Source organism: Bacillus rossius, chromosome 1 (genome assembly GCF_032445375.1).
Source record: "Bacillus rossius redtenbacheri isolate Brsri chromosome 1, Brsri_v3, whole genome shotgun sequence".
In the NCBI taxonomy this organism is placed as follows: Eukaryota; Metazoa; Arthropoda; class Insecta; order Phasmatodea; family Bacillidae; genus Bacillus; species Bacillus rossius.
Genome location: NC_086330.1, coordinates 115,468,012 through 115,494,637, shown reverse-complemented (window position 1 = coordinate 115,494,637; position 26,626 = coordinate 115,468,012). Strand labels below are relative to the sequence as shown.

General features: G+C 39.2%; 1 protein-coding gene across 4 annotated transcripts in view; it reads right to left on the bottom strand.

Annotated features, from left to right (window-relative positions):
* Window positions 1–11,369: 11,369 nt before the first annotated feature.
* The window catches only part of LOC134542679 (3-phosphoinositide-dependent protein kinase 1), a 72,302-nt gene continuing 57,045 nt past the window's right edge, over window positions 11,370–26,626 (bottom strand). For 3 of the 4 annotated variants that reach the window (XM_063387137.1, XM_063387127.1, XM_063387146.1), the window contains exons 2-11: window positions 20,917–21,145; window positions 19,944–20,099; window positions 18,919–19,063; window positions 18,346–18,452; window positions 15,190–15,349; window positions 14,560–14,656; window positions 14,063–14,239; window positions 13,371–13,613; window positions 12,795–12,947; window positions 11,370–11,743 (exon numbers count right to left, since the gene is read on the bottom strand). In XM_063387137.1, the coding sequence (XP_063243207.1) occupies window positions 11,642–11,743; window positions 12,795–12,947; window positions 13,371–13,613; window positions 14,063–14,239; window positions 14,560–14,656; window positions 15,190–15,349; window positions 18,346–18,452; window positions 18,919–19,063; window positions 19,944–20,099; window positions 20,917–21,145 (1,569 nt within the window). In that variant the 3' untranslated portion in view covers window positions 11,370–11,641. Of the gene's footprint in view, window positions 11,744–12,794; window positions 12,948–13,370; window positions 13,614–14,062; window positions 14,240–14,559; window positions 14,657–15,189; window positions 15,350–18,345; window positions 18,453–18,918; window positions 19,064–19,943; window positions 20,100–20,916; window positions 21,146–24,281; window positions 24,399–26,626 lie in introns of those variants that run through there. The other variant, XM_063387155.1, reaches the window with a different exon arrangement.

Below are 26,626 nucleotides of genomic sequence, written 5' to 3'. Positions count from 1 at the left end.
ACCTTGCAAGGTCTTCGAGAAAGAGCATCGGCATTGCTATGAATTCGGGCCTTCCTGTGTTCAATCCTGCAATCATATTGCTGTATCTGTTCAATCCACCTAGCAAGTTGTCCCTCTGGATTCTTGAACTGTAACAGCCACTTAAGTGCAGCATGGTCAGTTCGTAAAAGGAATCTCCTCCCATACAGATATTTGTGGAAATGTCGGAAGGACTTTACTACAGCCAGAAGTTCTCTTCTTGTGACACAATACTTACTTTCAGGCTTAGACAAAACTTGACTGTAGTATGCTATGACTCTTTCATTCCCATCCTGGACTTGGGAAAGTACAGCTCCCAACCCCCTTCCACTTGCATCTGTGTCAAGGATATAGTCTCCATGTTGACGGGGATAGGCGAGAATAGGGCTTGTACACAGGGCTTTTTTGAGGTCTTGAAAGGCAGTCTCGCATGTTGGCATCCACAGAAATTGCCTCCTTTCCTCGGTCAGCTCATGCAGAGGCTTTGCAATGGCTGCGAACCCAGGTACAAACCTCCTATAATAGGTACAGAGACCCAAGAAGCTCCTTACATCATGCTTGTTTTCAGGCCGTGGCCACTCCTTTACAGACCGGATTTTCTCAGGGTCTGTTCGGACCCCATCCTGTGATACAATATGTCCGAGGAATGTTACCTCATGTTGAAACAAGAAGCACTTCTTAGGACTTAACTTGAGCTGTGCATGGCGAAGCCTGTAGAATACATCCTGGAGGTTCTTTAAATGCTCCTGTACAGTATTTCCCACCACAATAATGTCGTCCAGGTACACTAGACATGTTTTCCAAGTCAAGCCATGCAGCACAAGTTCCATCAATCTCTCAAAGGTTGCGGGTGCATTACATAATCCGAATGGTAACACAGTAAACTGAAACAGCCCACTTCCTGTTGAGAAAGCAGTCTTCTCTTTATCCTCGGGGTGCAGCTCCACTTGCCAGTAACCACTCTTTAGGTCCAGCGTAGAGAACCATCTGGTGCCAGAGAGTGTGTCAAGTGTGTCATCGATACGTGGGAGGGGGTAGCTGTCCTTTTTAGTGACATCATTCAGCTTCCGGTAATCCACACAGAACCTCAGTTGGCCATCCTTCTTTGCTACCAGAACAACTGGGGAAACCCAAGGACTTGAAGAAGGCTCTATGACACCACCCTCCATCATACTTGCAATCATCTTCTCTGCCTCTTCCTGTTTCGCTAGAGGAAGTCGCCGTGGTGCTTGTCGGATTGGTTCGGCATCGCCAGTGTTAATGCGATGATACACGATGCTGGTTCTTCCAAGGTCAGTGTTCCCTAAGGAAAAAAACATCTTGATTTCTCAACAGGAAAGAAGTAACTCCTTCCATCTCTTCACTTGTCAGATTATCTTGGCTTCGCTCCAATAACTGTTCTAAATTAGGATTAAGTCTCTGCTCGGTATGTATGCTAGGTGAAGAAGACTCACACAGGCCTACCCAAGAGACTGGTTCACAGCTAGCTATTGGGTCTCCCTGTTTCAGAACCCTCGTTCGCGAATCAAGGTTGGCTACCCTGACTGGTACAACCTCGCCGACCTTAGCAATGCTTCGAGCAATCAGGAGCTTCTCCAATCCTAAAGTCATATCCAGCTCAATCAGGTAGCTCATTTTGCCCCTAGGGTCTCCCATTATTCTAGCAGCTACAATCTGCTCATGGTTTCCTGGAATTGACACAGATTCGCTAACTACTACTTGCATTACAGGAACTTCCAATTGATCAGGGGTAAACAAAGCCACCTCTTCCCCTTTTATACGCAGTACCTGTCCCTCCATGTCAATAACAAATCCATACTGATTCATTATATCCACTCCAAGAATTACTTCATCAGTGATATCGGCAACAAGAAACGTCTGTGGTAATGTCCAAGTCCCAATCCTTACTTCCGATTCCAACCATCCATGCACTGGTGCAGTGTCCCCAGTGGCTGTTTTAAGCCTGTATGGAATGGGTGTTCTCTTCAGTTTGTCCCTACTCACAAGGTCTGAGCGGATGATAGACACTGATGCCCCTGTGTCAACAGTGAGTAAACACTGTCTACCATTGATCCATCCATTAAGCAACAAACTGTCCTGACCTCTGCGAAGTAAGGATACTGGGAAAACCCTAGGGGCTACCATTTCCCGTAGAGCTGGCATGCGCCCCCTCACACCAGCTACTGCTCGTTTCCCTGTTCTTCTCGCATGTCTTCTTTCTGTGATGTCTTCTTGCGTGTCGGGCATTCCCACTGGATGTGTCCTAATTCTTGGCAAACAAAGCACCGTGGGTGTCCTACTCTTCGGGCCTGGGTACCCGGAGTATCATTCAGCAACTTCTTCAATGCCCTGATGATATCTCCTTCATTAGTGTTGTTTCTGGCATTTCCTTCAATATATGGCTCCAGTCCAGTTCTCCTTGTCCTAATGCTGGTGTTTCTTGAAGCACTGCGTGCTGCTTCTATTTCCAAGGCATGGACCAAGGCATCGCAGCTCTTCCTGTGCCGGGCCAAACGAAGAGTCTGCTGTACTTCTTCATCTCTGATCCCGTCTATAAATGCACTGGTTGCCAGCTGTTGTCGAATTTCTGTTGGTGCATCTGGATAAGCGAGGTACACAAGACGCTCAATGTCAGCCTCAAATTCCTGGAATGTTTCTGAGGGCCGCTGCTGACGTGTCTTCAGGGCTGTTCTGTATACCTCGCCCATGTGTCGGTCGCCATACCTTAGCTCGAGAGCTTCCACCAGTACCGCATAGTTCTTCTGCTCTGGTACTGGTATGGTCTGAAGCAGCTCGAGTGGAGGTCCTCGCAGGGCCAGGACAAGTACTGTAGCCTTCTCCTCCTCGCCCCAGCCATTTACCTCAGAAGCTGCCTCAAACTGTCTTCTGTAGACAGCCCACGAGGTTTGACCATCGAAGGTGGGTGGCTTGAACTTTGAATGACCGTTGACAGCACTCTCTAGCTTGTTGTCCCCCGAGGAACTCCTCTTGTTCGAAGCAGCTGTAGCCTCCTTAATCAGTCGGCGACACTCCTCGGTTACAGCTGCTACTCGCTGTTCGGTGGTCTGCTCGAGCTGAGCTAATTGTTGGGCCACTAGTTCTTCATGTTCGGCTAAATTCTGTTTCAGACATTGCACCTCACCTTCAAATTGGGTGCTGGTTTCGTCAATCTTCTTCATTTCTTCTTGAGCAGCTATTATTTCTTCTTGTCCCCTCTTCATCTCTTCTTGAGCTGCCACCAGTTCAGCACGCATATCTTCCTGACCCCTCTTCATTATATCGATTTCATTCTTCATGGCATACTTCATCTCTTCTTGGCAGTTCCTCATTTCATTCTTCATTTCTTCCTGGCTGCTATCAATTTTAACCTTCATTTCTTCCTGGCCCTTCTTCATTTCTTCTTGGCCCTTCTTCATTTTTTCTTGGCCCTTCTCCATTTTATTATTAAGTTCGGCCAAGAAAGCCACTATATTTTCCAACTTGTCAGCAGCCATCTTTCTTGTCAACATACACTATAAGTCTTTCACTGTCACTATTGTTCTATCAATACACTATTTATCACCTATGTGCTTAACTACCTACAATTCCTAATACTAACTTTATTCTAAAAAAAAAGGTAATTCTATTATTATTTTAATTTTAAATTTCTTAAAACCTAATCCTAAATCTAATAAATAGGGCTATCCCATTTCTGACACCAAAATGTTACGATTTACCTGCGGGTTCGTAAAGTATAGCCCAATTAAAGATTTTTATCACACACACACAGTTTTATTTATTACCACTACTTGTCACTTACAATTAATCTTCTAAGATGGCAAATAATTAACTACACTTAAAGAAATGTCTATTCCCCAGTCACTCGTTCCCACACACCTCGCTGGGCCGCACCTCTGGCACAACTCACGCCGCAGCACCCCTCGTGGGTCTCCGCCGCCGCCACACTTCCCCTTCGCCGAGATCCCACTCGACGCCTCGCTCGGAACTTCGCCGCGCCCGCGACGCTATCGCCCGGAACTGAACTCTTCGCCCTGGAACCTTCGTCCAGGGACTTCGCGACTCTATCGCCCGGAAACTCCGCCGCGGGAAAACTCCCGACTTCACTCTGAACTCTCTGCTCAGACTGACTCGAAGGTCGGCCCCACCTCCTTAAATAGCCCTTGGGTTCCCGTCCAGAACAATCGGGCATGTCTTCGAGATATCGCGCGACCTTCGCCGTCGAAATGCCCAGAAACGCGTCGTGAGTTCCGTCGAAGGACGCGGCGGCTGCTCAAAGAACGCCGATAAACGCAACAAGCATTGGGTTCCCACACAACACGCCGATAAACATGTCCGAGTCCTTTTATGCCGCAGTGCGGCCTCTTTTAAGTAACTCGATCTGAGGCAGGTGCGCACTGCGAAGGTCAGTATGTCGCGAGATAGTATGACACGAGATACCAGGGAGAGGATGCGGGTGGAAGGGGGCGCAGACAGGCCGAACTAGCGCGGCGACGCCAAGCACTGCAGCCAAGCGCGAGCGTAACAGTATTTACATTATTGTACTTTGTATTAAGCTGCATAGGTATTTTATTCAAGATGAGATTAATGCTGTTTTGTAAGCTGGCCTAGTTTCTTTATGGGATAAGTATATATGTTGTTCAGGTTGTTTAAGATTTTATTTTCTCTGTTTGTTTTTCTTGCTTAATATTTTATTGATTTGACTACAGAAATTAGATCTTTGCAAAGCTTAACCAATGTAGTTTTCAGCTTTGATTCAGTTTGTCTTTTCCTCTCAGCATTTATTGTTGATTATTGAGAACATAGGGCTATGCGTAGGCAGAGCTGAGGAGAGTTGCAACCATCATCATGACCGACTCAGGGCTGGTGGGTGGGTCCGCCATCTGGTGAGGTACCTTCTGGCCGCCATGTTTTAGCTGGTTTAACTTCAGTTTTCAGTGTTTGAAGGCTAGGTCTCTGCCATTCATTTAGTGCAGAGAGTAGGGAGTTTGAAGTGAGTTTTCGGAGCTTTTGTGATCCTGATGGCTGAAAATGTATGAAGCTTTGTGGGTCTACAAGGATGTGGTGCCATCGCTATCATGCTTCTACGTTGTGTAGCAGAATTTGGAAATATGGTTTTGTGTATTCCTGGTGAGGACAGGTAAGGAGTGGAATAGGATTCAGAATTGGAAGAGTAAGGGAGGGGGAGGGGGGGGGGGGGGCTACTTGCAAACGGGCGAAGCCCAATTGCAAGTGTACCAACCAATCAATCAAAAACTAACCAGACACACTCATCCTGTTGAGATTTTTTTTTTGTCTGCTTTTCCTACAAATTTTTCTTTGTAAATTTATGACACAGGTGTGTGTTTAGGCAAAGGGATTCCGTAGAGGTCCAGTTTGACAGTCTCTCATAATCTACTGATTCCATGCAGATAACTTGATAATTAATCTATAAGACCTTTGTGATTTTTGATCTGACATTTCAACCTGGAAATGCAGAAAGCTTAAACTTATTGCAATAATACTGTAGGTTGACATACAGGATCAAGGGAACATTCTGTAAGGCTATTGAAAATTGAGAATTGTCTTTAAGTAGAAGGTAAATATGTATTTCACTTAAAACATTAACTAAATATAAATTATCTATTCGAGGATTAATTTAAATGCATTTTCTCTTAGTGTCCTTTGTTTATCTAGTTAAAATAGGTGTACTTTGTATTTGTGGTTAATGATTTAGTGCCATTTTGTGCTACCATATCACACAATCATTCACACATACATTTTTGTTGAATTTTTCATTTAAATATCATTCTGTATAAACATGTCAAGGCTAAATACGGAATTACAAGAGCCTCTAACAACAGTGTCAGTCAACGCCATATACCTAGCGAAGTGATTTACAACATGACTTCACCTGTCAGAATATTTTGCCAAATAATTTAAATGCTGCCAACAATTAAAGATTTTTATCGATATTGTGTGCTATTTATGTAGTATTCTTGTACGTAATGCATTAGCGTAACTTCAGAAAAGTACAGTCATGATTGAATTGCTTAGGCATGACCACATGAGTTAACAGCAGCAATGCTACCAAGGAAAACATCTGAACGAACAAATATGTACAAACTTAATAGGATGGTGACAATTGACAGGCACAAAACCATATATATATATAATCCATCCAAAATATGAGTATCAAACTTTTGTGGTTTGATGGATGGACTGAATTTTTCAGGCCCTCTGACTGGCTGCAGATCACATAACACAAATGGAGGCAATGTGTTTCTATAATTCCAGCTTTGCAGAAAATTCTTGAAGTGACAATGCATCAGTATGTGTGGAAATTTCCAGACAGTAATAATAATATGAATGGTACAAAAGGAAATTGGGGAAGGTATCAGCTGTGGCCAATGGTAACGAACCATCTCTGCATTTTCTCGGAATGATATCAACGAACCATGGAAAACAGAATTAAAGCCCAGTGTTTTAAGTACATCAACCTGCTTATGTTAGTAAGATTCATTAAAATTTTTTTTTATAGTTTGCAAAAGGCTGATTTTACAATTTGAACTAGACAGGTTATGAAATTGTAATTAAGTGCACTTCAAACAGGTAGATCATAATTTTGGATTACCTACCTAGAATTAAAACTCCATCATGGCATCACATCTCCATGTGCATATCACCCTCCCATCCCACCTGAAGTCTGAACATTCAATTCCAAGGCCACTCAAACTGCAGTAGGCAAATTAAACTAGTCAAACTAGAAGTTCCATGTTCCCTCCAGATGAGAACTAAGATTATCAGGTCCCACACTGAATCGTGACTCCTCTACGATATTCCTCCACCCAGTTTCTAGTGGCTGTGCGGTGCTCTTTTGTTGGTATACACCACAGCCCCACGTGCACAGAAATCACCTGCATGAAGGTGATTACAGGACAGTTTGACACCCCGCGCCCTGTTGGCATCCTGCCATCTGTGACGGGCTGTCAATAGACACTGCTTGTATCTTGTATTGCTGTTTAAAACACATCTGGTCTGATCCCCTAATTCTTTGTTACTTTGTGAGTCATATTTAATTATATTTGTTTAATCCTAAGTGTAGTTGCCATTTTTCTCGATATGCCACTTCTGTAGTAATATTTCATATTTTAGCAATTGATCCACTGTAGTTTCATTTTGCCTGCTAGAATATCCCTATTTTAAAATTAATCTACCATACTTTTTTATACAGTAGATATCAGCACTGTTTTAAGGTACAATTTGGATGTGTCAATTTTTTTTTTTGAGAAGGACATAAGAGTTTGGAAAAAATATTATTTGTACAGTATATTGTGATGTATGGTTAATATTTGTAGTATACAGACATTGTGAAGAGCAAGTGAATATTTGTATTGATAAAGGAAGATTGTCTGGTCATTAGCAAAAGCTGTTTTACCATTAATTAAATTATACATTATATTAATACTATATAAATGTCATCTGTTGACATATTCTGCCAATCTCAGCAGACAATACATTTTGATATTTTCTGTGCAGTATTCATCACTGTGCCCACAAACTGATGATGGTAATGATAGGGGATTTTTTTTGGGGAGGGAGGGGGGGGGGGGCAGGGAAGCACGTGTGTGAGAGATGAGGTGGTGGTTCATTCCTTCCTGCTGATAATCTTATGTCTACTACAGTTTGGCACACACACTGTAGACATCTTATAGACACTTATCCAAATCTGGAGGTTATTATACTCCTAGAATGTAACTGCCCATGATTTCAGTACATTATAAGAATTTAGACTTGATGCAAGACTAGTAAAGTTTAAGACTAAAGACAACATTCTTGTTACAGAAACTTTGTTTTCTCTAACTATCCAGATAACCAAGTAATTTCATTCTGATGATACAGAATTTTGGAAACTGAATGCAGGGTCAGGCCAATGAGGGGAGGAAAAATTTGAATTAATCACACTTAGCTGGTTAATACATTTTTTTAAAAATAAATTATAACATTACATACAATAACACTGAGGAATAAAAATTATATCACTCAAATACAACCTATTAAATTATAATTATTCGTACAGTAATCAATGACATCATTGTCAGAAAAGGTAAAACAAATTCAGTCTGTGGTTCAGCACAGAGAGCAGTTGTTAAATTTTTAATGTTTGTTCAGTTATAGCATTTCAATTTAAAACATATGCAACAACTTCAAAATACATAAAATTGCACAATACATTATTGCAGGAACAATGCATACAATATTAACAGAATTCCAACATTTCGACAGCCATCTGTGGCACACACCAACAGATTCTTGCAAGAACTAAATTGAAAGGAAAATATAAATAGCTAACTCTTACAAAATTATAATTTATATAATCATATCTTAACTAGATTTATGAAACCTTAAGTTTGTGTCCTCTGCACACGAATCTCATGCAACAACCCACTAAACCGAGTTGTAGCCATAGAGATAATTTCTACATGCTCTTAATTACAGAGCAAACAGCACCTGGCTGCTGCTTCCCCCCCCCCCCCCCCAAATTAATTTCCCATCACCCTCATAGGGCCTGTTATATCTCCTTCAGTCTTGATCAGCATTAAGTCTCAAGACAGAATTTAAATTAGTTTGGGCAACTTGAATCACATCCTGACAGCTTCTATGATCCCGCTGATAAATATGCAGCCATTTGAGTAGTCCAGCTAACAACTTGCTAAATTTAAGTGCCGTGGTCTCCCTAAGAAATGCTTTATGCATGATTATCATTTCTGCAACATGTAGTATACATACTGAAAGAACATTACCAATGAAGTTTTTTAAAAATTAATTCTAATGAAGCAGAAATAATTTTTCCAAAATAGTTTAAGGGAGACATGCACTGCAGTCTCACACCTATAGTGCAGTGAATAAAAATACAATAACCATGCTTTGACACCCAAGTCCGAGTTTAGTTGTTTAGTAAGGAATATTTTGGATTGGCAGTTATTTTAAATTAAAATCAAATTTTAATGTTTATTTTTAAGATATGAATGAGAAAATGACTTTTTACTGTCATGAAAAAACTAATTACACGTAGTTTTAGAAACCTCAATTGCACGTCTATCTATTGAGCAAAGCTTTGCAAATAAAACTTTTATTTAATAATACAGAATTGTCTTAAGTGGAATGCAAAATCAATTAAAAAAAAAAGTTACATGAAAAGATTCAATTTGTGGTAACCAAGCCACCAGCTATTAGGCTCATCTTATGACACGGAAATGGAAATGGATCACATAAACCGAGAAGGATCTCATGAAGTAGAATTTCTACAAAAACATGCCGACAGATCCATACTGATAACTCGAGAATGCTGAACTCTTCCATTATATTGCTCTGTGCAACTAATGGAAGCAAGTACTTGTCTGCAGTGGTAGCCATATTTGTTTATTTTCTAACTACATTAACAATAGTTTAAGTACAACAATATCTAGTGTTCTATAATTACTTTGTCATTTATTTTTATCATGTAAATTCTGCCTGTGATCTATGAACTCTAAGCAAAGGTTTTTTTTTTAGTTAATATTTTGTAACCTTAAAATTCAATCTTGCTGGTTGCCTTTTGTTAAGTTTCCATGCATCGTGGAAGCAGCATATGCGATAGTGAATTGTTCCGAGAGATCCGTCTCGGTTTTCGTGTTATTGTAGAACAGGTCTTGGTAACTGGTAACTTCTGTTACCAACATACATATGCTCAACCCCAATCCTGCCAATGCGAAACTCCCAATTATAGGCAGCAGCATCAGAATAGTGGGATGTTATGCTTACCTCGGTTGGCCACTTATAGCTTTAGCTGGTTGTGATAACTGGTTTTTCTTACAACCAGTCCAACCCTTTATCAATTAAATCAAATGCACACCTGCATACCATACATCAGGAAACTAAATGCATCTTGACAACCAGAAAAGTGATAACTTTTCATACTGCTTACCTTCTATAACGATAAAAGACAACGCACACAGACGGAATAAAGTTATTTTCTCCTACTCGGGCCATACACATGTGGACCTATATACTTTTATCAGTGGTGCATTGTCTAAACATTTTTAATTTTTTTTTATATATATTTTAAAAATCATCCTGGACTACTTTAACCAAACTAAGAATGTGACAAAGCTCAAGCAATTAATTTTACTGTAAAAATATGAATTTAAAGTCATGATTTGCAAACAAACATGTAGCAAATTTTTTTCCCAACTAGCACATTTTACGTGATGATTACATAATGATTTAGATGAGTAAGCAAATCACCAGATTCATTACAAAGACCATTTTGTTTTTTGAAATTTTTTTTTAAAAACTTGTTCAACTGTGCATTTTGCACGTTATTCTGCCCGCTGCAAATACGGGATGGGATTAACCGTCCCAAAGCTAACTGACAGAATGACGCCACAACTTTACTTAAGCTGACTAAGCTGATCCAATCTGAAAAACACAGGAAAGTATGCAGAAACAGGACAAAATCTTCCTGTGCAACCTGTCCCTTTGTTTAACTATTGGACACTTGGCATCATGTTTGGGAAGGGAGAAAAGGGGTGAAGGGGTGGAGAGAAATTAAGCATTAATGCAGCCAATTCAAAATCTGATAATGACTGGAGTAAATATGTACAAACTGTCTCATATTACAAATATGTATATGCAGAAACACTGCAGTAATTATAACTAAATAAACTCAGGCTGAAAACTTGGCAAACATGCTAGAAATTATAATTCAACAAATTAACTAAAAGCTTTTTAGCTTCTTTAAATAAGCAACACCCCTACATGTTCTTTGGATCACAAGTCAGAGGCCTAGTCCTGTATGTTTTAATAATAAAAAAAAAACTTTCCAAGTATACTATACTGAAAATAATAAATATGCATGTGCTTAACTCTTCCTTAGAATAATGAGGAATATTAGCACGATTGGTATTTGCTGTACCTAGTACATACACAATAGTAATAGCAGTGTAATAATACTGATGTGGCTGCATTACCAAGTTACAAAACTGTTGGAAACAATACTTCCTTTTCACAAAACTATATACTGTATTTGCTTGCATATTTGTTATGGGCACAAGAAATAATTCCACTCATATTCACACACTCTCCAGTGCACTCCGACAAGCTTTAAACATATCTACATTTCAGTAAAACTCAATACAAGCTGCATCCTCTTAAAACACGTGAAATTAGTTCACAGTGATAATTGTTGAATATAAATTTGCTGTTCCACAAAAATGTAACTCCACTTTTCCATGACCCAGTTATATAAGCAAATACAGTGCAGTGACAGTCTATTCCCATACAATCTTCATACATATTATATTATTTTAAAAATGCAATGTCTGTAAAAGCCATTTATATCTAAATTACAAGTTTATTTCACAAAACTACAAATAAATAAATAATTTTAAAACACAGAAAAAAGAGGAACAAGGAACGTTGTCGCTGAATGTCTTGTGCTCGTACAGTTCCGGTCTCTGGTAAAGCGAGTCCAGCGAGTCCATTTCGATCGCATCACACTCGACCAACGGTGGTTTGAACGGCAGTTTATAAAAACCACAATTTAAATTTCCTAATGCAAATAACGCACACACAATTAGCAGCCCTAGTCTTGGAATCTAAATATTTATGAACCTAGACCATATGTGTGTATTCTAACTTCTTCAATAGCCTTGCACCATTCCAACGCATAGCCTTCTGGGTCTTCCAGATAATACGTCCGATTTGGCTGGAAAAAAAAATTTTTTTTGCAAGAACATGTACCTACTTAACATAATCTGGAGTATTTTGTATACTGCTTTATTGTACTACAATGAAAGTTCTACAACAGCTGGTTGGTCACAAAATGTCATGTTTAACAATTTATTTATGACTGCAGAATATTGAATGTGCCAATATTAAAAAACTCTACTAGTGAGAACATAGTAAAGTAGCACAACAATTTTAGTTATTACACATAGAGCTGCTAAATAATTCTAGGACACAGGGTTAAAACATTGTGCAAATATTAGCTCCAGGGTTTTTATATACTGAACCATTCCAATAAAATACAATAAAACATTGTTAAAATTAGATTTGTTAACAGGAAAAACTTATTGCAAGGGTAAAACTGTATTTATGTACACATAAGTCAAGTGCTAAATTTAAGTGGGATTATCTTAAAAGAAAATTAATTGATATTACAAATTGTCAACTGATACACAGATTAAAAATTATAGCTTTTGAGGATACATCAAACATCTGTAAAATGAAAAGCTTCTAACTTTATAGTGAAATATTTTATTTATGTATTTAAAATTGTAACATGCCTTCAGACAGCTGACATGACTGATACAATTAGTTTATCCTGTAAATAATTGAAGGTTTTGTAAAAAAAAAAAAAATATTACATGTACGTTCTTAACCACATGATTAAGTGGGACATTTTCTTCGCTTGCAGGTGCCTGGTGCAGATGTGCAAGACATATCTACTAGTAGCAATGGGCGATATGGATACAAACAGATACAGAACCAACTTGTGTGCATGATGACACACACTGTAATACAAGCTATTAACACTCCTCACACCTGGTTACAGTCACAGGCAGTTTTGAGAACATACCAAACTGCACCTATCTAACCATGGCCTGCCTTCATGCTACATTTAGCTTTACAAATACACTTGTGCATGTACCTGAGTGGCACATCTTAAGTCACAGTTAGGAATGTAAACCTACGTGTGAAAGCCATAATGATTTAGAAAAAAAAAACATTTGGAAGAGAAACCAAGAGCTACTTACTGTGTGTACAAAAAATATTTTGAAGTTCTTGGGCTCAACTCTCAGCTCTGGACTCCAAGGAATCTGGCCCTTAAGAACCATATTAACAGGATCCACATAGTACAAGTGGGGACCCGTAGTCAGCAACAACATTCTCCGTCTCGCAAAAAGACCCTGGAAAGTGAAGTTGCATATTATTTTGCATTATCTATTGCTATTCCTTTACTAACAGGTCACCTTTACAGAAAAAAAAAGTTAGATTTGTTCTATTTATTGCAAGTCTGACAGATTGGTCCAGTGATCAACACTCTTGACTGGAGGGTCAAACGTCCGGGTTCAGTTCCCGGCCAAATCGGAGATGTTCCACTTGTGGAAAATTTCCTTCAAACATTCAGGTCCGAGTGCTTACACCCCACAATATTATCTTGTCACTCAGCTCAAACTTTAGCATTTGAACTCAAACATATTATACAACAGATTAAACAGTAAACAAAGAGATTGCAACAAGAAAAGGTAATATGGACGAAAGCCAAAAGTAATTAGGAGCCACCATAAGGACCACAATCTCAGAGATGTGAAGCGTGGAATTAGACGTACCTTTCGCTTGTCTACAAGGCCTTGTTTAAGGATCAGGTTGTCCTCCACAAACGCATGCCAGGGGGAGTTCTTCTGCGCTTCCAACTGCTGGCGCATCTCCTCGGAGCTCATGTCTAAGACGGTGGCTCTCTTCTTAGGCCTTTCGGGCTCGGGACTCGGGGTGCGGTTCCCGCCCTGCAGGTCCAGCCCTAGGAGTCGAGTCAGCTGCTTGTCATCCAGCCCCGGCTCCAAGTGGTCTGGGACCTGCACGACAACACATCCGTCAGTTGGATCACACCCATACTTCACACTTGCGAAAGATGTTTTTAAGTGAAAATAAATGTGATTAATCTAAAACACACTTAAAACATTGAGCATGTATGCAGAACATGTAGAGGAGACTAAAATGTCATAGAACATAGGTCAAGCTATGCTTCCTTTTTATTTTTTATTGCTAGAGCCTCAAAAGTGTCAAAGAGACAAAACCGATACCAATGAGGAAAGACTGGTGAAAGGTTTACTGTTGAAACAACATGTAATTTACTAATAACGTAATAACCAATGTTCAACTGATCCTTTAAATTGGCTTTATTACATAAATTACCATCATCAGAAACAGAATTCCCAAGAGTTTACAAAAATATGACCTAGGTCCAACAAGCCTGTGGCATCCATGTCCAGCACATCCCTTTGTACTAGATGGAGTTGCTCACCCTGTAATGACTCCTAAGCTCCTCGTGTTCGGAGGTGCCAGGGAGGTAGGGGTATATCTGTGGTGGGGTCTGCTTGTGGAGCACCTCAAACTCTAAACCACCAAAGAAATGGTGAGACCGTATGGAAGGGTAACCAGACACATCTTCGGCACCAAGCCGTTTGCTAGGCTCCAGGACCTACAAAAGAAAGAAACAATTGAACCAATGGAAACTAATAACAACCAAAATCATATCTAAGTATTTCAGCATTACATTTTGAACACAATTTTCATCAACAACTTGAAGAGTTGCTAATTTTGAGCAAGAATATACCTTCCCAATCTTGCACTTTTAAAAAAGTTTATTATTAATTTTTACTTAGAAAATACAAAATAAACTTTTTCTATTAAAAATTAAATTTTTTTATGATTATAATAACAGTACGTTAGAAATTTATGAATAAGGTAATAATCTAATCATCTTAAAAACTATATTTAAAAAAATTTGAAGGGTCATACCAACAGCTTCTCGACTAGATCTCTTGCACTCTGATCAAATCCATCTGGAAATATGTAGTCCAAATCCAATATTTTCTTAAATATTAAGTATTCACTCCTGGAAAAAAAATAGTACATACACACTAACAAAAAAAAACATTACGGATGTTTTTGGTGAACAAATTAACTTTTAAGAGTACATTCTAAATTTAAAGTAGATACCCCTACTTAAAAAATTAGTTACTCTACGGTCTTTAAGAAACAGGCATACTTTCTGCAATTAGTTCAATGATGAGATACTTCAAAGAAACTGCCATCACCTTGTAAAAATCAATGGACCCTAAATGTACACAAATTGCATCTCATTTCGCAGTTCAGCGAAGGGGTTGGCAGACAATGTCCAACAGTTGCTGCAAAAAGATATAAGCCATAAATCCGCAGCATGTGATAGTTTAACTGGTTTAAGTATAAGGACAGATTATTCCAGACGCAAGATGTAAACTCGCCCCAAAGGAATCGCTCCATCACTCAGCATAAAATGATCCCCAAGAACTGTAACACAAGTCACATGATGCCCGGGACTATGCAGTTCCACAACCCAGATGTGTTTCCACAAGGTGATCCAATGAGGAATAACAAGAGTTAACGTACCTCGCCCTGAATGGTGGTAGACCTGCCACCATCTGATACACGAGGCAGCCGAGAGCCCACAAGTCGGCACTTTTCGATGCAAACTTGTCGGTGAGCAGCTCGGGGGAGACGTACTGCGCAGTGCCGACGAAGCTGTTTCGCCGCCGAGGCTGCGGCTCACCTGCAACATTTTTAGTTAGTACGGTGAACTATAGAAAACATTTGGCCCAATCAATATGAGCGAGACAAGTGACAGAATAAACAAAAATGTTACAATTAAGAAAATTTTCACTGGCATAATGCCACAGTTGCTGTCTTATGGAACGGGTGATTGGGGAAGGGGGCATTTAATATTTAAAGAAAATTTAAAATATGAGAAAAGTTTTAAAATAGCATTTAATTAGGTTACTATCTTTCAAAATGTTGACCTTCCCAATAAACTGGAAGGGATTACATACCACCACAATTCACCCCTCCCAAGATTAGAATGCCACCATATTAATGTTGACGTCGATCGGGGCTACGCCCTCCCTTAGCCCGATGTGCCATGTCACGCCGCAACTGACCCCCCTCTCCTACCACCACCACCCTCTATTCAAACTGCGCGTGTGCGTGTGTGTGCGTGTGCGCGCGTGTGCGCGTGTGCGCGCGTGCGTGCGTGCGTGCGTGTGTGTGTGCGTGTGTGCGTGTGTGCGTGTGTGCGTGCGTTTTTTGGGCGCCCGGCAAGAGGCGGTGCTAGAGTCGGTGCGACGACCCCTTTCTTTTATTAAAATAAACATAATGTATAAACCTTTTTATGTAATAAAATATCCCTAATTGTCACGCCTCAAGTTTTAGTCAGTAAGGACGGCGCAGCACCCCATGCGGACATCCGCAGAACTACCCGCCAATAGTTTTTAAACTTTAATAAGAAATAACACCATAACTAAAGGTTGTTAATTATAAATAAGTGTACTTAAATTATGTTTGTTTTTTAAATAATATTTGTTTGATTAAGTATGTTACCGGACGGCTACCTGGTAACATAACGGGAACTTAACGCTTCCCGGCAGCCATGATGCCCTGGTCTCGTGAGTCTGTTACCGTTCGCCGCCTGGAGTAGGAGTGGCCCGCCCACCTCGTCGACTTCATCTCTTTTGTTCACTGATCCATTAGTTTCCGATGCATCTTTAAATAAATCTAAAACCTAACTTCTTCGAGGCCTGCTCCAGGTGGTAGACTCTTTCGCCTAAATATTTGTTTTCCGTTTACGGATATTTCGTACGCGTAATACGTGATTGACTCTCGAGGCCAGGCCACGCGGTGACCTGGCCAGCCTATAAACTGGTTATCACCCGCAACAGTGTTTTTTTAGTACTTTACGTAAAACTCTTAACATTTTTGTAACGTGCCTTGTAATAATTCGCCTGTGCAAGTTCGCTGGTAATAAAATCACTAGCTCAGAATGTGTGGTTCAGTGGTCACGTGTATAATTTCCTGAGTTCCGAGGCGTGTGGGATGCCTCAAGAGCCCACGAACACGACGCACAAGGGGGGAGATTAGCCTAGCCCCACACGCATCACGTCACGGCCCTGAGCCGAGAGTTCGTAGCCGGGTCCACGTGCCCTTCCACGTGGTGGCGCCAAAATTACTCCTTTTCGTCCATCCGAAACCCCCCCCCCCCCCCCCACGACAATGTTAGTTAAGAACATAAAAGTCCCAGAGTACAGGACTAAGTCATTTATAGATTTAAAAGATAATAATAAAATGCTACAATACACATGTTGATTGCAAAAAGTTTTTACAAGAAACACAAGTTCTATTACTTTATGTTAACAAGTTCACTCAGGGTAATGGAACAGCCAAATTTGCTGGTTTTCAAAATGCTCCAAAAAAAAAAAATAGATAATGTACTACAGTTAAAAATAATGCATTACATCAGCCATTTTTACTCTATTATGTTTTCCCGGCATCTTTAGGCATCACCCCAATTAACCCAAATAATCTTTCACTTGCTAACCCAAAACCTGTACAGTTAGTTCTCCACACCATACATGAAGCAGATACACAATATTAGCTGGGATCAGAATGATGTACAACTAACTGTATGTAGATTGATACCCTTAATGAGGAAAATCAAACATGCTCTTTTGCTCTACAGAAAATCCAGTCTTTTGCTGTTACCATTATATTTTCAAAAAAAAATACCCAGGACACACCAAACATCTTTCAGTACGAACTATTAACTAAATGGAAATAAAAACCTTTGGAATAATGATATGAGGTAATTACAACTTAAATCACAATATGTTCCACATCCCTACAAGAAAAACTCATAAAATGGCAGACACTATGTCAATCTATACAAAGATTGGGGTAGTTACATGTACCAACATTTTAATGGTACATCCAATTGTACAAGATCTTTTTCTGCTTTCATATTTTTTGATGTAATGAAAACAAATGGAAAAAACAAATTAACATAGGCTAACTAGTTCAAAACATCACACCTAGACAATGTTTTTATGATACACACACTGCACTGCTGTGAGGATCATTTGTTTTAATTGATTGTGTGTAGGGTTAAATTTGTAGCTTTAATGTACCACATGAAATGTTTTTGGCCCCTAGTTCAAATGATGTATTGAATGGTAAAATGTAAGCTTCAATTGCTTTGAAAGCACAAATATTAAACTGCCAGAGAAGACAGAAATACACACATGCACAAACTAATGAATACAAATTTTTAGTTCAATAGGTACTTAATTTTTGGGCAACACGTGACAGCTTCCACAAACCAATCAAATACTGCAGAAGTAATGTTTTCAAGTTGATATAGTCATACAAGGTTAGGGCTGGATGAGAAAGTAAGTGTATGCTCTAGCGCTATGTGATGACGTAGACCAATCAAATGCAGTTTTAGGCGAGGCCTTAATGGCTGCATTTTTACTTCATTATTTTGCTTTGCTAACCATGAGTGTGTTCCGCACATTTCCTTGCTTGTTTACAAGGTCTAGTTTTATTTGTTAATTACTTGCATGGACTACAGAATGAAAAGTTCAATGCAATGAGAGGCACAAAAATTGTATTGGTATACATTTTCACTATGCCCAGCTGGGGTTTTCACCTGCCATTAGTGCACTCACTCATTTCAAAGATGTGGTGACAAACAATTTTGTACAATTGAATATAACTCACCTGTGTTTGTCTGCTCAGTCTCTTCACTCAGTATCTTAGAAGACCCAAAATCTGTGATTAAGATGTGCATCTTGTCATCCAGTAATATGTTTTCAGGTTTGAGATCCCTTTAAGAAAAGAAAACTACAGTCAAAACTGTGTCTTGGAATGAAGGAGCTCACAACTAAGGATGAGAGTTTGGAAATTATATGGTCAGAAAATATCCTGATAAAATATAACCACATATATCTTCCAGAAAATGTTTTTTTTTCCTATTACCAACCTAGATTTCCATAATTGAAGAAAGGTTAATATACATCATAAAATTTGTTCCCATCAGTTGGTAGAGGGTAGCATAATCCCTACCCAACTCTTAACAAGACAAAAAAGTAGTTTTATTTGGTTATGTTTGTATAAAAAAAGTTAATGAATTTATTTGTTTTTCTGTGAATGTATCTCACTGGAAAATTATCTGGCTTTACAGAAAATTTTAAAGCAAACTACCATAAAATCTTACAAAAAATTATTTTCCATACTACTAACATTTCTAATCACAACACAGACGACTGTGTACGTACGTACGTACGTACGTACCTGTGGATAACTCCAAGGCTGTGAAGATGCTCCATGGCCAAAAGAACCTCTCCCGCGTAAAACCTTGTGCAGGTGACATCAAATGATCCAACTTTGTTGATATGTGGTAAAAGTTCACCATTTTTGGCATAAGATAGTACAAAATCTTTAAGTCTTGAGTTAAGGAATTATTACAAATACAAAAATATCAGTCAAACGTAAATTATTTAACATATTACTATCTATTGATAAACCAATAAAATAAATAACATATTTTTTACAAATAGTAATCATAAGTCATGTCCAAAATTGTTAACACAAAATCATGTAAATATAGGGATAACTAAAAATAAAATCTTGTTTGAGATTAAAGATGCTAACTGTGTATGTAGAATTTCCATTAAATTTAAACACACACTTTCAAGATAAAAAAAATTCCCAGTACAATACTTCCCAGCATACCACAATAAATAAATAGAGGTAAGATTTTGTAATTAATCCAAAAACATGTCAACTGTCAACCACTATCTACACATCACAAAACCATCATACCCAACAGTCAAGACGAATTAAGGCTTTAGCTAAATGCAAACATACAACCTCCACCCTGTTCACATAACTCCACCCCACATTCTTGCAATGCATTTATAATGGCAATTTTACAGGCAGGATAGTAAGTTTTCTATTAATTCTAAAATTTACAGCAAAAACGTGCTTTTGAAATGTATGATATCAGTGTATGGCAAGCACTACAACTTATCAGTGACGAGTCAGTTGTTTGTCTATAGGGTTCCAAGCACTTCACACTTGCCAAAAAAACAGACCTCTGTGGGAGGGATTGCAAAATGGTAAGTGTTCTCTTAGAACCAACGTTAATTAACCCACTACAATGTTTTAGGTTTTTGTTGCTTTTTTTGTGGAAAATATGTAGAATGTAAATGTATTTTTTATCTAATATTTTACTACTGACTACCATGCAATCCTGAGATATGGAACTAACCTACAAACTAACATATGTATAAAAATCTTGCAAGCTAAAAGGATACAAAGCCTATCAACATCTTGAAACGTACAATACAGCTTCACAAAGAAAGGTGCAGTTGGCTTGACGTTTGAGCTGAGCATGTGGAGAACTTCTTTTTCCCGCTTGACATACTTAGCCTTCTTTTCTCTCATGATATGTCTCTTATCACACACTTTGACTGGAAAAAGAAGCAATATAACATATTAAAGAGTGAATCTTTCACAGGGCTTAAGTGTATGGGACAGGGAGTGGACACACTATAGAGCAATGAGCCATTTTTTTTTTAACAGTTTAATGCTAAATTGAACCATGGAAAATAACTAAGATAATGTAGTTTACTTATATTTAAAACATTAAAACATTTAGTATTTCGTTTTTATATATTCATTTTTATCATGCTGCATACATTGAATCGGGGACGCAACACAACGCCGAAATACCACAATGCCGAAATGCCAAATTGACCACAACGCAGACAGCTAGAAAACTGCTGTGTACCACAACGCCAAAATACACTAACGCCGAAAAATGTCATTTCAGGACTGCCACAAAGGTTAGGTTAGACTAGACTAGGTTAGGTTAGGTTGGACTAGGTTAGGTTGGACTAGGTTAGGTTGGACTAGGTTAGGCTAGGATAGGCTAGGTTATATTACGCTAGATTAGGTTAGGTAAGGTTAGGTTTGAAACACACAATTTCATTCAGTTGTTATTTCGGCATTGTGGTACACAACAGTTTTCTAGCTGTCGGCATTGTGGTCAATTTTGACATTCAATGTTAATGGTATCTAGGCATTGTGGTCATTTTGACATTTTGCGTTATGGTAACGACCCCATTGAATCTTGGCAAAACTAGAAGACAGCATGGCATGCTAGCTGCCAGGAATCTCATTCAGTGATCAGATGTTTTGCATGCACCTGACCAACATGATGCATCACCTGGCTACCACACAATCATGCAGTGGTACTGGTACTAGTATGGTCGAGCAGGCACTCACTGGCGTACTCCTTGTTGGTGTGGATGTCCATGGCCAGGTACACCGTGGAGAAGCTGCCCTCCCCTATCACCTTGCCAAAGACATAGTCCTTGGGCGTCATCTTGGGGGGTGTTTGGTTCTGTGCCAGCTTGGAGACCGGCTGCACGGTGGCGGTGGGGACCGTGTGAGGCGGGGACATCGCTGTGTGGCGTACTTGCTCTGGTGGTGGCAGCACTGCTGTGGGAACACGCTGGAACATACCACACATTGCACGTCAGTACGTCAACTATATTTCCATTTCCACATTAATAGTGGCTTCATTATAAAAATAATAATACAACATACCAAATGAAAACATGAAAGATGATCGCAAACTATACACATTTTTTTCTTTAACGTGTATCTCAATGGAAAACTTAACTGATAATATTGTTTGAAATAATTCTTACTTCAGTATATTACTGGACTATATTACTCAAGTAGGGGAGAGTAGGGTATAACGGGGTACTTAGTATAAATCACTTTAATTTATTGTTTTAATATTGCTGTATCTGTCTGAAAACATCAGCATGCGTAGATTAGAATGTGAGTTTAATTCTGCAACTAGTACCGTGTCTTCTGAAATATTATTATTGCAGAGATATTTCTTTATTTGAATGTATGCACACTACCCTGTTTTACCCAACTGGTTGGGTAAAACGGGGTACAGAAAGCAGATTTTTAAATGATTAAACATGTGCATTATAAAAAATTCTGAACAACATGTAGTATGACAAATAAATACAAATTTCAGTAAAAATATGATCATTAAAAAAAATTCATTTATAAGCCTTCACCTTACATGTTCCTCTGTAATTGCTGTAAAACTTCACAAAAACATTGGTTTGCGGAAAATCACAAACATTGTTTGAACAATAACACAACACTGTTAATTTTGAGGAAGTGATTAGTCTAATAGCATAATCTAATTATGTATAATACAACCTTGCATATGCGGTTAACCCAAATATCTGACAACATATGGTTGTTTAATTAGCCTAATATGGCATAGTAGGCCCATCAGAACACAAAATAAGGCCAGAGTCTATATTCCAAACTGGCAGAAATCACATTCAAATGGCCTACAGTCATCTGTGTCTACACCAGCACATCCTCCCCCTTCATGGCTCCAAGAATGACACTTTAAGCATTGCACCCAACTTTCGGCTGATTTTGAAGTGGAGAACTGTTCAGCGCAATACATGCAAGGAACGTCATCATCATCAGACACACGCAAAGTTACTGTTGGTATGGATTTGTTGCTGTCTTCTTTATTCTTATGTGTTTTATAACTGTTTTGAGATTTAGACACACCAGCATTTTTCCTTTTTAAAGATTTTGGTGAAGCTGACTGAATAATAATTAGTTCGTTCTTGTATGGCGAGTCGGTCAGCACAGCTGCCTTGCCACGTCGTCGTCCTCTTCCTTCTGCAGGATTTCTTTTGGCATGGGGAATCGGCATCACTGTAGTCGGTGGATTGTGAAGCTACTGTTTGATGAAGCATTTCGATTGTTTTTATCAGATAGGCCTAAACGAGATTCAGTTGGTGAAGATACCAAACCAGGTGTCCCAGGAATATTACCAACACTGACATTTCCATGGGACTCTGAAGGCATTGTGTAAGCTCGGTCAGTTGTTGCAGCAGTCATTGGAATATCATTTACACTGTCATTTACACTCGGTTCTGATGGCCTGGAGTTAGCTCGGTCAGTTGTTGCAGCAGTCAGTGGAATATCACCGACAGTGTCATTTACACTCGGTTCTGAAGGCCTGGAGTTAGCTCGGTCAGTTGTTGCTGCTGGCTGAAACATCCAATCTGGGAAGATACTTGCATCAAGGGGAAATATTCCAGTTATTCTGAAACCAAATACCGCAGTTTCCATAGAAGCGGCCTTCATAAATGCAGCGCCATAGAGTTTCCCGATATGGTTAATTGTAATGGGACGTCCAGGATTTAAACGAACCCATTTCCTGGCTTCTTCACTATAATATTGCATCAGTGGGGACATGAAGGAAACATCTAAGGGCTGAAACCTATGGGTGCAGTGTGGGGGGGAAACACAATAGGACGACATGGTTTTTTCGAGCATGGTTTTTATTTATAAAAATAGAAAAAAAAGATAAAGTCAAAATACAATTTAATTACATGGGCCTACAACATTTTTACGTTTCCAATTTTTTTCTCACCGATACAAGACTTTTGGTTGACAGTATAAATCTACTGTAGATAACTCTGTATAACATTTAGTATGCATAACAAAACTGTTTTTAATTTTAAAAGTCATTTGCACAATTGATCGAAAAGATGGTTAAAACAGGAAACTGGTTGAGCAGAACGGGGTACTACCCCGTTTTACCCATTACCTGTGTACCCTGTTTTACCCTACATGCAGGTTCTCAAGGAAAAACGACAACAGAAAATATTAACACCCGTCAATTACATCGGTTACTATGGCACAACATAGCAAATATAATACTTTACTTGAATACAACTTACCATAAAATATATCTGCAACCACTGATTGAATATTGTATAGCCAATACACGCTAAACATTTTAGTGAAACATCATAAATTTGTAATTTCCATTATTACGCACGAAAGAATACTGTGCAACACTTCATACTACCTCACTATAGTGACGACGTGTAGAGGAGTAACTTACCAAACGTACACACAGATAGCAGCACGTGTACGGAAAATAACAGTGGTACCCCGTTCTACCCAACTACCCTGTTTTACCCAACTCTCCCCTATACTGAAATTCAAGATGTTACACACTTTTCAATGTCAAATGTTTTTCAAAGTTAGTATGGCAGGCTGGTTTGAATCTTCAGACACAGTTAATGATTCATGCAATCATTCTTATAAAAAAAACCACAACCATGTTAAAAAAGAAATATACAATTAAATTTTAACTTAACAAGACACCAAACCTCATTACTAAATTTAGTTAAATACTTTCATTAAGGCATTTATATGATTTTATTTACATATTTATAAAATAAAAAATGGCTTTGAATATAAAGATTGATTTTACAGAGATGAACCATTATGTACAAATTATTAGGTTTCATTTTATCAGCAGCCAACATAAAAAATTATGTTATTTGGCAGGGCAATATTCAACCTATAACCTAAGGAAAATAAAAGTAACAGTATTAGAAGTCCTACTACAAAAAAAATCTTTGCCGAGAATCTAATCCTAATCCGTTGACATGAGATTTAAAACTTCATTTGAGCACTGACACAGTGCTTAAAAGATGTAACTATATGATAATGTTGGAGGGGACGGATATAAAACGAAGACAACGAACGAGCCGAACGGATGCCGAGCAGCCACTCACCCCTCGCTTCCGGTCGCGCAGGCGCCCCTCGGGCGACTGGCAGCGGGGACACGCGTCCAACGAGTGGCACGTGACGTCAACTGCACCTCGTGCCGTTATACGTCACGCGGTAACAATTAACATGCGCGCGCGTTCGAACGCAACACTGTTTGCCTTCTCCCGCGCGGATAAACACCGGCGCCGGCGCGGCGCCGCGCCAATGACGACGCACTTCCTTAACTCTGGCATACGTTGCCGCCTACCACGCAAGGCATTTGATAATTACACTACCCAGCGAACACGTTTGAGCAGCACCGTCGAGAGAAACTAAGTGTTGGGGGGGGGGGGGGGGGGGAGTAAATAATTCGGTAAGGCCCCCTACCCACTATTTCAATGTACGATTTTTAAAACCCTACAATAATAAAAAAAGACTACACGTTACAATTTCCACAATAATTGTAAATGTGAACTGCGTGTATCGCATAACTTGCCTCTTAGCAAACCGTACTATCACGTAAACTCATGCATTAACACAGACATCGAAGCTCAAAGGAGGCCCTCTGATGGCCGGGCGCCGGGTATTTATCCCCCCCCCCCCTTTTTTTTTCCATCGACGGCCCTGCATTTTAGAAAATAAGGATCGTAGGCTATCGCAGCCATTGCCTGGCTTGTGGGTTCTGGAAGCGTCTATGGCGAAGAGTTCACCGAAGTTTCAGTCGACACTACAGTGTCCGAATTCAGTGTGGCAGTCTTAGAGTGTCTTGGAAGTCCTCCTGTCCCTATCAGGCTCTCGCCTCGCAGGCGCTAGGACGCACCTAACGAATGTAACTCTCGGTAATTATAACACCACATAAAAAAAAAAATTATTGCCACATTATTTTTAGGCGATTCAAGGTTATAACGAAATCGTGTGAAAACTTCACTATATTAAATTAACCTTCTATACACAGAACGTCTGCTTCTTCAAAAGTTTTCTGAAGGCGGAAAAAAGCCGATACGCGAAAAGTAGAAGATTGGCCATGCATAAGTTGCGTTTTTTTTGGGTCTTGCGTAATTTATAAATGGTTATTCGAAAAATTCAGTATTTACTCTTGCGGTTTAATTTTTTTTTTTTGCGTGTAAAAACCCGGACTAAGGTTGCAGGATTCGGGGCAGGATCGAAGCTCTAGAGAATTCGGCGCGGGCAGGAAATCCCCCCCCCCCCAACCCAGGGCCGGGGCCCAAAAAGATAGTTGGCGTTGCGTTGGCAGTGACTAGTGCCGTTCAAACCGCGACTAGCGGTCCGTCAGATACGCGCGACCCGCTGACGTCACACCAGCTGATACCGCCAGCACGCTTACGTCACGAAAACTCGATCTACATGTCCATGTGCTGGCGGGCCCATGGAAAAAAACCCAACAAGTGATACCACATTATCAACAATGACGTCAACACATCATACCTGACACGCGTTAAAAATTGGTTTGATGATCGTCGGTTCATAAACCTTAACATTTGTTTTGATTTCACCCTATGTACGTTCCACACGTATACTAGCGACTAATTCCGTGCATATTTAGGTAAGTAGTAGTATGACACAATGCGCTAACGAAGACCTAACTACAAAGCGACAAAATAAGTGTGAAAAGCGCTTTCCAAAGAATGTTTAGAGAAATGTGGGAGGGGGGGGGGGGGGATATGTGTAGAATTCATACCCACGAAGGATTAGGGAACCCATACAGCACACGAGTAAAATAAATGTGAAATAAGATGTTTCACTAAATTAAAGAAAATATTTGTAAATGTATGTGCAACACCGGGTGCTGTATGGGAAATAGCATCAGAAATAACTGCTGAGATGTAGGGCGAAGTGAGGATGTAATATAGAAAGTAAAGAACAAAGGAATTCTTCATCAGTTATATAATATTCCTTTACTTAGAGACAGAACTTTGGCCACCTATATATATATATATATATATATATATATATATATATATATGTGTGTGTGTGTATATACACATCTACATACACACACATATAAATATATATACATATATATTTGTGTTTCGTGAGATAATTTTGGATTTTGAATTAGTTACCTCTTATCCATCAAAGATCAGACAACTTTCGATAAGGTGAACATTTTTGACAGGTACTCCAACAAACATTGACTGAAAACTGAATACTGTGACATCACAAACAAACAAAAAATTATGTACCACCACATACTTTAATCATAAGTGATTTTGTTATTTCTAATAATATTCAGCTGTGGAAGTCTGAATTTTCCTTCAATAAACTGTCAAAAAAGTGACATCTTGAACAGAATGTACCGTTATTTTTTTCAGGAACATCTGCTTTATATTCCAACTGTCACCATCAGCTT